The following is a 12,415-nucleotide window of genomic DNA, read 5'->3' as shown; positions in this document are numbered from 1 at the left end:
ATAAATGTGCTGGACGCCGTGGTGGTATGGAGTCATTCCCCTGCTATGATGTAAAAGCATCAACCATTCAAATAAACCCATCTGAAGTTCTTACCAATTACCCCTGCACCCAACAAAACTACGTAAGCAATGCTTTAGCTTGTTGGACGCCAATAACTGAGCAATAAATCATCAAAAATGCACAGTCATTAGAGATCACCTCTTTTGTGGTAACTGGGCAGGATCAATCAACTTCCCGTAACACTCAAATGTACCGAGCAGGGAGAGCCACATCCCAACCCTTGGTTTCTCGATTTTGTAGTAGAGCCTTGCAGGTTTTGAGTGCACACAGCTCCACCTTCTCTGCAAGGGAAACTTTGTACCTCCATGCCCACTGTGACATTGAAAGAGATGGACCAAAGACTCCATCTTGGAGCTAGCAGCCATCTGATGCTCTGCCTCTGGGAGCCTGCCTCCATGGGCTGGCGACAGGGAAGAGGCAGACAAGCAGAGCTGCTCTTTTCGGCTGCCCACCCATCTGGGTCCCATCACCCGGGTGAGTCTTCTCATCACCTGATCTACAGCTTAACCAAATAAAACCTCATCAGCCCTCCTTTTCATTTTACCTACAACCCAGAAAAAGGCTTGACTACATCATTTGGGCCTCCTTTTAACCAAACCCAGAATGCTTTAAGTGAAATAAAAGGTGTCTGTCTAGGTTTCTTTTATGTGGAAATCAGAGATCCAAGTATCACTTTTGTTTCATAGGGAATTTTCCATCTTTACTTTTTCTCTGGTATCTTTCCAGGCAGAGACGAACCCAACTGCTTCCCTTCTCCATCTCCCCTTGAAATGAAATGCACCACTCCATCTGCTCAACCCTCACCTCCAACTTCAGGAGGACCGAGGCCCTGCCTGTGCAGAGGATGAAGATTCCTCATGACGCAACCCTCAACATCCCTGGACTGGAGAAGCATGGGAGAAGACAGGGGCCCTCACTGCTGTCCCCATCAGCTACAGGCACTAGAAAACATCACCAGCACCCCTCCCTCCAGATCGAGGGTCCTGAGCACCCACACAGGCCATCTGTCCACAGGATAGGGTCTTCACCCAGTGCACAGACAACAAGGCAAGCAGGGAGAGGAGGCGGCCAGCATCCTCAGTCAGCCCTTCCTGGCTCCTCCTGCCTCCTTCGCTTGCCACCCAGCCTCTCCCCCAGTGTGCCCCAAGTTCGCAGGGATCTGGGTCTCTGGCACCAGCCTAGTCAGCTCTTCTGCACCCCACCCCCAATTTCCCATCTATGGGTAGGTCTACCCAGTTGCTCTGAAGACTGGGGCATTCCTGTGGAGCATCTCAGCTCCGAAGCTCTCGGCATGTGCTCAGTCCTCTATCTCCTCCCCCTCCCCCTACCTGGCTCCTCGCTGCTGCCCCCAAACCAGGCAGTGGGTTCCTCCTCTGGGAGCTGGGGTTCTCCTCCACCTCCTCCGCCCTCGAGGGCTTTGCGCTTCTTCGACATCTCTGCCCAGGGCCTGGGGTTTGGGGGTTTTCTTTCCCCTCCCCCTGGGCCCTCCCCTCTCGGAGAGAGTGAAGGTGGGGTTAGGTGGAGAGGAAAGGGGTGGGGAGAAGAGGCCAGGGAGGGAGAAGGAAAGAAATTGCTGCCGCTGAAAGACTGGAAGGGATCTGGAAAGCAGGCTGGAGAGGCAGAGACCTGTGCTGAACCCCCAGGACTGCTTCCATCAGTGTGGCCCTACTCTGGAGCTCTCCTCCTCCTCCTCCTCCTCCTCCTCCTTCCTCTCTCTCTCTCTCTCTCTCTCTCTCTCTCTCTCTCTCTCTCTCTCTCTCTCTCTCTCTCTCTCTCTCTCTCTCTCTCTCCTCCTTTCCTTCTATTAAAAGAGTGAGATGAGAGAGGAACTCAAAACCCAAGAGGAGAGGCTCCTCCGAAACCTCAGAGCTTTCCTGCTAATGTGGGAGGGGACTGGGTAGGGTACTCTCCCTCTCTCTGAGGACTCCGGGTCCTGTCTGGCTATGTGTGGCTGTAAGGGAAAGAACCGCAGGCAGAGTGAGGGATGTTTGATTGGGATGGTTGGGACATGGTTTCAATGGCTTGCCAAATAAAAATAAACAAAATGCTACAGAAGACAACAGAGATCTTTCTGACGCTGGGGATTCAGGACCCCCTTCTCTCTGATGACCTCATGTGATATCTCACAGAAGAGACAGGGGGTGATGGTGGATAGGCAGGGATGGTCAGTTCGGGGACCCTGCTGAGGACCTGAGACCCGCGCAGCAGGAAGGAAGGAGGAGGTTGGGGTGCATTACAGCCCTCTCTGAACCACCTCAAGAGGCACCTGCCAGCCTGGCTACGCAGCCCCTGCAAATGCAGCTGGGGCGCAGGGGGCTCTGAAACTTGAACTCAGAAACTCCAGAACCCTGGAGTGATGAGCCCCAGGCTGTCGCTGGGCACTGGGGTCGGCTGCAGGCTTTTCCTCACCTCTCCCTCAAAGCCTGTATCTCTAGCGTGACAAAGCCCAGCGCTTCTCACTTCCACTCTTCTCTCCATTCACCCCACGGATATTCACAAACACCGCACAGGGCTCACGCACATTTTCTCACTGCTGGAAAGCTTGCCGGGAGATACATGCTGGCAAGGATTTTTATTTTTTTTTCTCCTTAACTAGAAAAAAAAAAAGGATTGGAAGTAAGTTTTCTTTCTTTTTTTCTTTTCTTTTAATCCATCCCCCGTTGGACTCTTAGTGGTTAATGTTAGATTAAAAATATATATATTATCAACTTACCCGCCAAAGTGTGCTCCAGTACAAAACTCCTTTCTGCTTCGTTTCCAGTTCACAAATTCAAAGCGGGGCGGTGGAGACGGGTCTCTGGGAACGGTGGGTCCAGGCTCCATCCAGAGTTGCTCAAAACAAGTCACCAAACCCGAGTGGCGCAAGTTCAGGACCTGTCCAAGACGCTGGCATAGGCTCCATGCAGCAGTCTTATTCCAAGGGCTTCGGGTACTCGGAATTTCCGCGCTGGTCATCTCGCCAAAAGGGGAGAGAACTCTAACAAAGCAGGAGGGAGGCTACCCTCTCCCGCCGGCCTTTCTGGGGTCCTTGAGAGAGCCTTTCTGGGGTCCTCGGGAGAACCTTGAGGTGCCAATGAAGACTGGTCCATCTCAGCTCAGCCTCTGGACAGAAGCAACTTTAGGACCCACACACCTAGGAGTAGAGTGTGTCTACGAGTGTGCATGTGTGTGTTCACGCGCGTGTGCGCGTGTCCAACCCGTGTGCCCGCATATACTTCATTTGGGTAGGGGGGGTGCGTGTGCTAAGAAGAGCCACTCACTCTCCCTGGCTGCTGGAACTTAGAGAGTTTTCCTTTAAGCCAGCAACGCTGATGCTTGGACACCCCCCCCTCCCCGCGTCCAACAGGAGGCGATGACGTCTGCAGCCTCGTTGCCAGAGCAGTCCCCAAGCGGCGGCTGCTGTTCATTGACAGGAGCAGAGGCTCGGACGTCAGCAGCCGGACCTTGGCGACGCTGCTCCCGCGGAGACGGCTCCCACCCCCGCACCTGCCAGCCCGCGGGGGAGGAGGGAGTGAAATCAAAGCCGCGGAGGAGCGGATTGGGGCGACGCTGGGGCTGCGGAAGGGGGGGTGACTCGGATCTGCCCTCTTTGTCCTGGAGCCCCGGAGTATATAAATAGTACAGTCTCCAGCCAGACTTGCACCCGCTCTCGCACGCCCCCACGTCCCCCTCCCCATCACTTTGTGACGGGTTGGCACTGCGGGAAGGGAGGCAGGGGGCGGGAAGCAAGGAGTGGAAATAGATGTTGGGTTTTTTTTTCCCCTCTTCCCATTCATAGATTCGGCTGTAGTCATGGGGCCTCGGCTCTGGGAGTCGCAATGAATGGATGGATTCCTGCGCGCCCCGGGACCACCAGGTCCGCTGAGGCGTCGCTCCGCTGAGGCGTCGCTTGCACAGGGGGCGCTCTTCCATGAGGGAACTGGCACACTTGTCCAGGCACACAGAGACTGCAAACCACAACCCCAAGGAGGCCAAAGGCCTGTCATCTCTCTCCCCTCCGATCCCTTCTGGGTTATTCCCTCCCTGTGAAGCTCGGAGGCCAAGCAATCCGCTGAGCTCGGAATTTGCCCACAGAGGAGCTCCCAAATGGAGCCTTTGAGAAGGGACTTTCTGCAGTCGGGATGGTGACAAAGGCAAAAGGAGCAGCCACATGATGCAAAGCTTTTGGTCACTGGTTTGTTGTTGGTGACCAAAACCTCATCCCTCCACCACCTAAGTACCCAAAATGCTCCACACCGGAAGGGAGGGAGCTCAGCAAAGGTGCTGGGTACTTCATTCAGTTCGTTTTAACCTGAGTCCAGAGCTTGAGGGGTCCTTGGGGCTACAGGAGCTAGGGGCACACACAAGACCACACAGGAATCACTGCCTACATCCCTGGCTGTGTTCTGTGCACTGAACAAACCGCTAAAGGATGCAGATTCCCAGTACACAGGGGAGTTTCATAAATGCATCCCATGGAGAGGTGGGGATTCAATGGTTTTAAAGTGAATCTGAGCTATTTATTACCCCAGGACAGATGCGCATGGATAGGACAGTAGAACCCAGGATGTGGGGGGCTACTGTAAGCGGTCCAGGCCAGGAATGGCCAATGGCTAGGAACGTGGGGAGTGAGTAGGGAGAATCCCCACTCTCTACTGATCATCCTGCCCCCGCCCCACACACACAGAAAAAGACCACAGAAGTGACATTGCAACCCCTGTGCCAGCAGAGAGCCCTCCTCAGCTGTCAGGCAGAGAAAGGACAGAGGAATGTCCTCCAGACTCCTCCATCTATCCAATTCTTCACAACAGATGGGTGGGCACAATCATGGGACACTCTCTCGCTTCTCCCCTGTCTGGACCACCCAGAAGCACTTTGCTAGTGATGCTCTTTATTTTATTGGGTCAGCACCAACCCCTTCCCCATTGGTCATTTCACCTTCCTCTCACCTGCATGAGTGCCTAGACCACACTTCCTTGTGCCACGCCTCTGTGAACAACCTACCCTTAACTTGGACACAGAGCCCTGCTTAGCACCTGCATGTTCCCAATGAACACCTTGTCTCCCCATCTTCCTGATGTTGGGGTGTTCCAGGACCATTCACAGACCCCCCCTTTTGATTTCCATCACCTCTGAATGAAGGCTCCCACTCAGCATGGCAGTTATAAAATATGTCCTGCCTATCACTCAGAGCACACAGCTCTCCTCTGCGCTTGAGATTCAAGTGAACCACAAGCTCCTGTGGGATGTCCATCAAGTCTCAAGGCCACTAAACTCCACACCGTCACAGCCATGGTAGTTCCACAATATCCTCACATTAGCAAGTAGAAACAGTGTGTTCCTTGTCGACCTTAGGCCAAACCTTGGTAGTGAGATGGTCACTTTCCTAAAACCCCATTCCATCTATTCCCTCAGCCTGGAAGTGTCAGGCTCAGGCACCTCTCGCCTGCTAAACCCGCCAGCTCCATGGAGTCACATCCAGGCTGCTGCTGTTGCTCCTTTGCCACTTGGCCTCCATGCTGCACCAGGGCCCTGTGCAGAAATCAGGGCCCCCGGTAGAAATGCAAGATCATACCAGTTCTTAGTTGAGGCCTTCATGGCTCTCTACCAAGTAACAACCAAGAACCTATGATGTTTACAGTTTCGTCTTCTCCTGGCTACTTGTGCCTACAGTCATGATAATTAATTTTGGTTATCGACTCAGTTTGGTTAATAGACACCCAGGATATTAGTGAGGCAGACCTTTGGATATTTTTATGGTGGTGTTTCCGGAAAGGATTAGCGAAGGCAATAAGACCTGCCCTGAACATGGGAAACAATATTCCAGGGGCTTGTGCCCCAGACTAAACAAGAAGGACAAGGGTGGGTGCTGAGAGCCCATGTTCACTTTTCTCTCTGGATGGCACCGCAAGCCAAGTCCCTCATGCTGCCATGCCGTCCCACCATGACGAATGGCATTTTTCTGAGTTATGAGATGGAATGAATCCTTCTTCCTTTGAGTTGTTTTTTGAAAGGGTTTGTAGGGTGGAGTTGTTTCATTTTATTTCCCAGTAAAAGGAAAAGCAACTGATATAGAAAACAGACGCTGAGAAATAGGGTTTTGCTGAGTCCAGCCTGGCAATGTGACCATTAGGCTGGAGAACTGGTCTGTGGGAAGAACACAGAAGAGATTGGAGATGCAGGCTGGGAGAACCACAGATGCTATAGCCAGAGATGGCTGGGTGGTTCTGGTGGAAGTTTAGGTGCCTGGGGAAAGTGGGCAGTGCTCATGAAGTTTCAGACGGGGAATGGAAACACAACTGGGAACTGAGCTAGAAACTGTCTGTGTGACATTCTAACAAAGACTCTATCTACGTGTCCTTAAAACCTGGGGGAGTACAAATTCTAAAACAGTGCCCTGTGTTGTTTGATGGGGGAAATTTCAATTTAACCTGACATTGAGACTATGGCATAGTTACTACAGACTACATTTACCCAGATTGATAGAACAGAAAGGGGTGGAAATACGGTTTGGTTTTGAGTCTTATTAAAGTTAAGGGTGGGTGCATATTGACTATACCTATTAAAAAGATCATCACAATTAAAAGGAAGCTACACTGGGAAAATAGGTGTGGTACCTTGAGGATAAGACATACCCATCAAAAGATGAGGGGCCTAAAAATGCAAATTACTTGAAAGGTGAATATCTGCCCAGAAAGGGAACAATGGGGGGTTCCCTGATGAAAAACCATCTCCCAGGAAAATGTTTTCTTGTGTTCAACCTTCTAGCCACTCAGCAGCTTCTGCCGCCATGGTCTGAAGGGGTCTGACTACAGTGAGGTCTGACAGAACTTCCCCAGAGCAGGCACGTGGTACCGGTTTTGTAGGTACACAAAATGCAAAGTTATGGGGTCCCCGAGGCTTGAACCAAGCTCTAGGAAGATATAGGACAGGAAATATGTCAGGGTCAGATTCCCTGGAAGGAAGAGGTTATTGAATAGAACTATGGAGGTGACGTCTAAGGTGCAATGGAGACCCCAAGATTTTGACGATGCCAAAACTATGGGACATCCCCCAAGGATTGCCTTAAGCCCCGAGTGGAGCTGGCTAAAGACAAGAGCAATGTGTGCTACAGGCAGCAGAGATGGAGATGCAGAGATGGCCAAGGCTGCCGGAACACAGATGCTGCCATCAGGAGCCCCAGGTGCCAGACCAGGAGCTGCAAGGTTGGGTGTTTGCTCTCCTGGGGTTTGGTTTTCCTTTGGTCCAGTCTTGCCTTGCTGTGTTCCCATACCTTCTGCTGTAGTAAGAATGCTCACCGTGTACCTTTGCTTGTCGACAGCATACAACTTGATTTTTGACTTTTCAAGGGCTCAGTCATTAGATTGCCTTAGAGTTAGAGAAGGCTTTAATCTTGGACTTTAAAATAATGTCAGAACTGTGAAGACACGGGGAACTCTTGGAGATGAAGAAAATGCATTCAGCATTGAGATGACCATGAAACTTTAAAGGCGGGAGTTGAATGTCATGGTTTGGGTGTCGATGAGACGTGGATTCGTGACAGTGAATTTCGACTAGAAACTGACTGTTAAGAAACACGAGAGAACATTAGTGAGGGACATGTATGTGAGGGTAATTCAGAGAGATTTAAGAGAAAAGATTCACTCTGAAGGTGGGAAGCACCACGGACTGCAGTCCCAGACTGAATAAAAATTCAGAGAAAGTCAGCAGAGATCTGGAATTCTCCTTCCTCCTTTCCCTGATTCACTAAGATGTGAGCGAGCAGTCTTCTGCCTCATGGGAGGTCCTACTGCAGTGCCATCCCGTGTGGTCGATTATATCCGCTGAATCACAAGTCAAAATAAGATTTCCCTCCCTTAGGCTGCTGTTAGTGTTTCACGTGAGCCACACAGGCAACCTCAGAGGCAGAGCCTTTTCGGCTGTGTTGTCATCCAGAGGCTGGAGTATCACCTAACTTCTGTCCCCCTGTACCACCACAGCCCTCCTCAGAAGTACACAACACTGCCCCAACTCACACACCTGTCTTTGCCTGGTGTCCCTCCGCACCTGACTTATGTGTACATCCCTTGTTTAATTCATTCCTCGTCCCTCTTTCTTTCTTTGCATTTGTGTGTGTGTGTGTGTGGTGTGTGTGTGTGTGTGTTCATGTGTGTGAGCATATATATAAGGCCAGAAATCAATGTCTGGTGTCTTCTTCAATCTGTCTCTCACTGAACCCAGAGCTCTGCCATTCAACTATCCCGGCTGAGCAGCAGACCCCAGAGATCTTGTCTCTGCCTCCCCTGCCTTGGGATTAATGTGCTCAACGTCTTTAACTGTGTGCTGGAGATCTGAACCCAGGCCCTCACACTTACAAAATGAGCACCTTACCAACAGATCCATTTCCCAATCTTCCTTTCCCTACTTTCCCTACATGGCCCTTCTCATCTCTTCCCCTTCCTTTTCTACCTGACCCAGAAGCCAGCCCTGATCCTGAGAACAGCCACACAGGAGATGAAGGTGCCTCTGAGCTGTCCTGCCCCTCCCCCACAGTCTCAAGTCAATGTGCATAAACCCCTTCTCACCAAACAAGGAAAGATCCAACAGCTACTGAGATACCCAGTTCCCTGTGGCTTTCTCAACTGTGTGGATGAAAGGAATCGCCCACAAGGGGACACAGTGATGAAGACAGTGTTGGGGGGTGGCTCTGTGTGCCCACCCGACCAGAGGAAGGATAACACCAGTGGGAGGTGCCTCTTGGTCAGGTCATACAGGAATGCCATGGATGCCTTAGGGACAGGGCAGGGACGTCCAGAGTCTGGAGAGCAGCTGGCTGGGAGTATTCGGATGTCAGTCACCTGGGTTCAGCTGTTGGACTGATGGCCGGAGAGAGCATGAGGGATCTCCAGGCCATTTGAGGGCTTGAAGCTATACTTAGAGATCTCAAACGATTTTAAGAAAGAGATGAGATCGTGCCTTCTGTGTTTGAGGTGGGGAGAACGCTGGATGACTTGGGGGCTGAGAGAGGAGCAGCTGAAGGAAGATGCTGCAGGGGTAGAGTGGAGCAGGAGTGAGTGTGTGGTGACAGCGTGTGGAAGCCAGGCAGGGGGAAAGATTTCAGAACACACATGCACTTCCTGTTTTCCTAGACAGGACCTGAAAGAACGTAAGTTGGGCCTCACTGGGATGGTGGCACTATTGATGGAAGCAGACACACTCTCCACAGGCTCTTCTCTGGGAATGCTGTGGGGCTGGGATGCAAAGGAGTGGGATGAAGCTCAAAGACCTTTGCTGCCTTGTACCTCTGAAAACTGAGTTCTTGACTATGGCAGATCAGCGTTGGGGGAACTTGGCAAAGACTCAACAGATCAATGCAGAAGCAGGAATGGCTGGTCTTTTTTTTAAAGGATTTATTTATTAGGTATACATCATTCTTCCTCCATGTATATGCCTGAATGCCAAAAGAAGACACAGATCTCATCCTAGACTGCTGAGCCACCATGTGGTTGCTGGGAATTGAATTCAGGGTCTCTGGAAGGGCAGTCAGTGCTCTAACCCCTGAGTCATCTCTCCAGTCTCACAGCTGGTCAATTTTGCAGTGACCGATCTCTTTATGAGAATAAGGACCTTTCCCTTCACCCCAACCCTGCTTTCTCCTGCCAAGATCACTAATGGATCAAACTTCAGAGCATTTTAGGGTTGAGCTACAGTGGGTAGTGCAATTGACTGAGCATATTCCCTTCATCCTCTCAGGACTTGGGTGTCCATGAGCAATGTGCATGACCAGCTTCCTCTGGTCTCTGCTGTCCCCCTTTGCTGTCTGCCTGCTTCTTCACACCCATGCAACTGCTTTCAAAACCCCTAACCACAGCCTTCAGAATAAAAGTCCTGAGGTTGTGGGACTTCGGACATATGCGGAAGGACTTGGCTTTGGCACAAGAGCTGCTTCCCAGAGCCAGACTTCTTCCTTTTCCTCTTTCTTGGAAGAGCATTTCCAGGTCCTTGCTATTCTGAGAAAAGAAATATTTAGATAAATGTGTTCGTTCCAGCCCTTGAAAAGAACAGAGCAGAAAACACAGGCAAAGGTGAAGTAGCTTGAGAAAGAATGCTCCCTTGGAAACACCTTTTCCAGGAGAAATGGCATTCCCCGTGGCAGGGTCTAAATGTGTCTCCTCAAATTCACCTAATTCCCAAGAGCCAGTGCTTAGGATGGGGAGGAAAGGGGTTGTTTCTGTCAAGACCCTCTCAAAGGGATCAATGTCAGAAAGGGTTGTCCCTGTCTGTCGTCCAATATGTGACAATGCAGAAGTCAGAATAGCCACTGGACCGCAGACTTTTCCGCCTCCAGAACTCTGGAACTGAGTTCCAGTCTTCTAAACTCTTAAGCCTTGGGCACTCTGCCTGGATACCAATACGGGTGATGTCCCATCAACCTGAACACAGCAACTCCTATACTGACATGGATTTCCAGGTTGCGTGAACTTGCTTTAAAATGAGTATAGAAGACACAAAAAGTTAAAAAGTGTTGTCAGCATTGTCGTTGGGTTAAGTCTGAAAATGAAGATTCAGAATCTAATCTTTGATTCTTAGAATCAGAAGGAACGTCGAATCACCTAAGGTTTACCTAAGGGCCCTGAATGTCCTTATGTAGGAGGAAAATGAGAACGAAAGACACAGCACAGAGCACAGGCTGTCTTCATCGCTTGTTTATCTTGCCACAAAACACCCAGGAAGAAGCAACTTAAAGAAGGAAGTCTGGTTTTGAGTTTGAGTCCTTCGTGGTGAGGAAGTCCTGGCTCCAGAAGCTTGGGCAGCTGGTCACATGACATCTGGAGTCAAGCAGAACGATGGGCACTGGTGCTTTTCCGTAGTCCAAGACCCAAAAGCAGGGAATGGAGCACTCTGCTTTCGGGCGGCTCTCCCAGCAGTTAACTTAACCAAGATGCCCCCTCACAATCCCAGGGGCTTGTGTCCCGGGTAACTCAGGTTGACAACCACTGGGAGTTACCGCACAGGTCATAGTCTGTGAAGTGGTTCCTTTTGTCAAAGGCAAACATTATGGCTATGAGCTGTGTTCAAATTTTAACCAATCACACAATTCCAGAAATATTAATTATTCCCCCTCTCTTCCAAAAGTACCATAGCTGTGTTCTGCTAGCCATGCTCATCCATTCATCTTACCACTTAGGTTTCTGTGCATTTAAATTCGATACGATACAGACTTTACAGGAAAACAAAAGAAGGTTCGCCTCTAGTTAGCCTCTGCCCTCTGCCCCCTTTCCTGCCTGAGCACCCCTGGTTTTCAGAATTTTCACCCTCCTGTTCTTTAAGACCCCAGCCACAGATGTGTATGTTTCCTAAGATAACAGGTCTTTTCTTACACACAATGCTGCAGTCAACACAGGTAAACTCACTCCCTTCAAATAGCCCTTTTGTCTAATCTGCCTGCACTTCTGTTGGTCCATTAATAAAAGAACATCGTTTAGAGCTCCACCCTAAGGATAGAATGCCCTAGATCCTAGACACTCTCATCCTGGACAATTTCTGGAATCTTTCTATATCTTTTATAATCTGGATTTTTTTTTTTTAAGAATGATCCTTCGCCCCCCCCCCCCATACATCGCTTCTGGGTGTGGGTGGATTGCTGCTTCCTCATGATTGGGTCCAGGATGTGTGACTCATCTGGGCACCAACGGAGGTTTGGATGGGTGTCGCCTGCAGAATATCTGGAGGTGCTGGAGTCCATCTGGTCCCTGCTGGCTGGCGAGGTAGATTCCAATCAGTATGTTTTTCTTTTTGATTTACTTGTAACTAGAAACCAATCCATCAAGATATGAGAGAGGTAAATGCTACACCCCCCCTTTTTTTGTCAGGTCTGTTTCTAGAAGAGGCATCCACAGGTGATTCCCACATGGTCCACTGCCTTTGGTGGCTTTAGAGCTCAGCTCTTTCTGCACAAAAGCCTTCTCTCCCTCATCTATAGATTTATAGACTATTTATTGGTATTATTTGCACAGTGGGACCATTAATTCCTACTTCTAATGTTTCACAATCATTCCTTTCTGTTGCAGTTTCTGTAGTGCTATGTGGTTCACTGAAAGGGCCCGTGAGAATGTGTGCAAACTGCCCAGTGTCCTCATAGCATGTTCCATGACCACTTCTGACTTTCTGGTCTACCTGGATCTTCTTTGTCCCAGTCTTGGATCCAGCCACTTCCCACGGGATCACTGGTCACTTTCAATGGAAGAAGAGACTAAGATATGGACATTGGTGATAATCAGTAATGCTGAGTGTGCTCTACTTGGCCTTGAAGCAGGCAAACAAAGTAGAAATGACTTATAAGCTTATTCATACACACACGTGTGTGCACACACACGCACACATGCATGCACCTGT

General features: G+C 50.1%; 1 protein-coding gene across 8 annotated transcripts in view; it reads right to left on the bottom strand.

Annotated features, from left to right (window-relative positions):
* The window catches only part of Pde10a (phosphodiesterase 10A), a 437,195-nt gene extending 433,868 nt beyond the window's left edge, over window positions 1–3,327 (bottom strand). For 4 of the 8 annotated variants that reach the window (XM_057754784.1, XM_057754804.1, XM_057754794.1 and 1 more), the window contains exon 1: window positions 2,775–3,327. Coding sequence is in view for 2 of the 8 variants with exons in the window: in XM_057754767.1 (XP_057610750.1) it covers window positions 1,390–1,495 (106 nt within the window). In the remaining 6 variants the exon portion in view is untranslated. Of the gene's footprint in view, window positions 1–1,389; window positions 1,624–2,774 lie in introns of those variants that run through there. The other 4 variants (XM_057754767.1, XM_057754775.1, XM_057754825.1 and 1 more) reach the window with 3 other exon arrangements.
* Window positions 3,328–12,415: the final 9,088 nt, after the last annotated feature.

This window comes from Chionomys nivalis, chromosome 2 (assembly GCF_950005125.1).
Source record: "Chionomys nivalis chromosome 2, mChiNiv1.1, whole genome shotgun sequence".
NCBI lineage: Eukaryota > Metazoa > Chordata > Mammalia > Rodentia > Cricetidae > Chionomys > Chionomys nivalis.
Note: the sequence above shows the minus strand (reverse complement) of the source record. Positions and strands in the feature narration are given on the sequence as shown.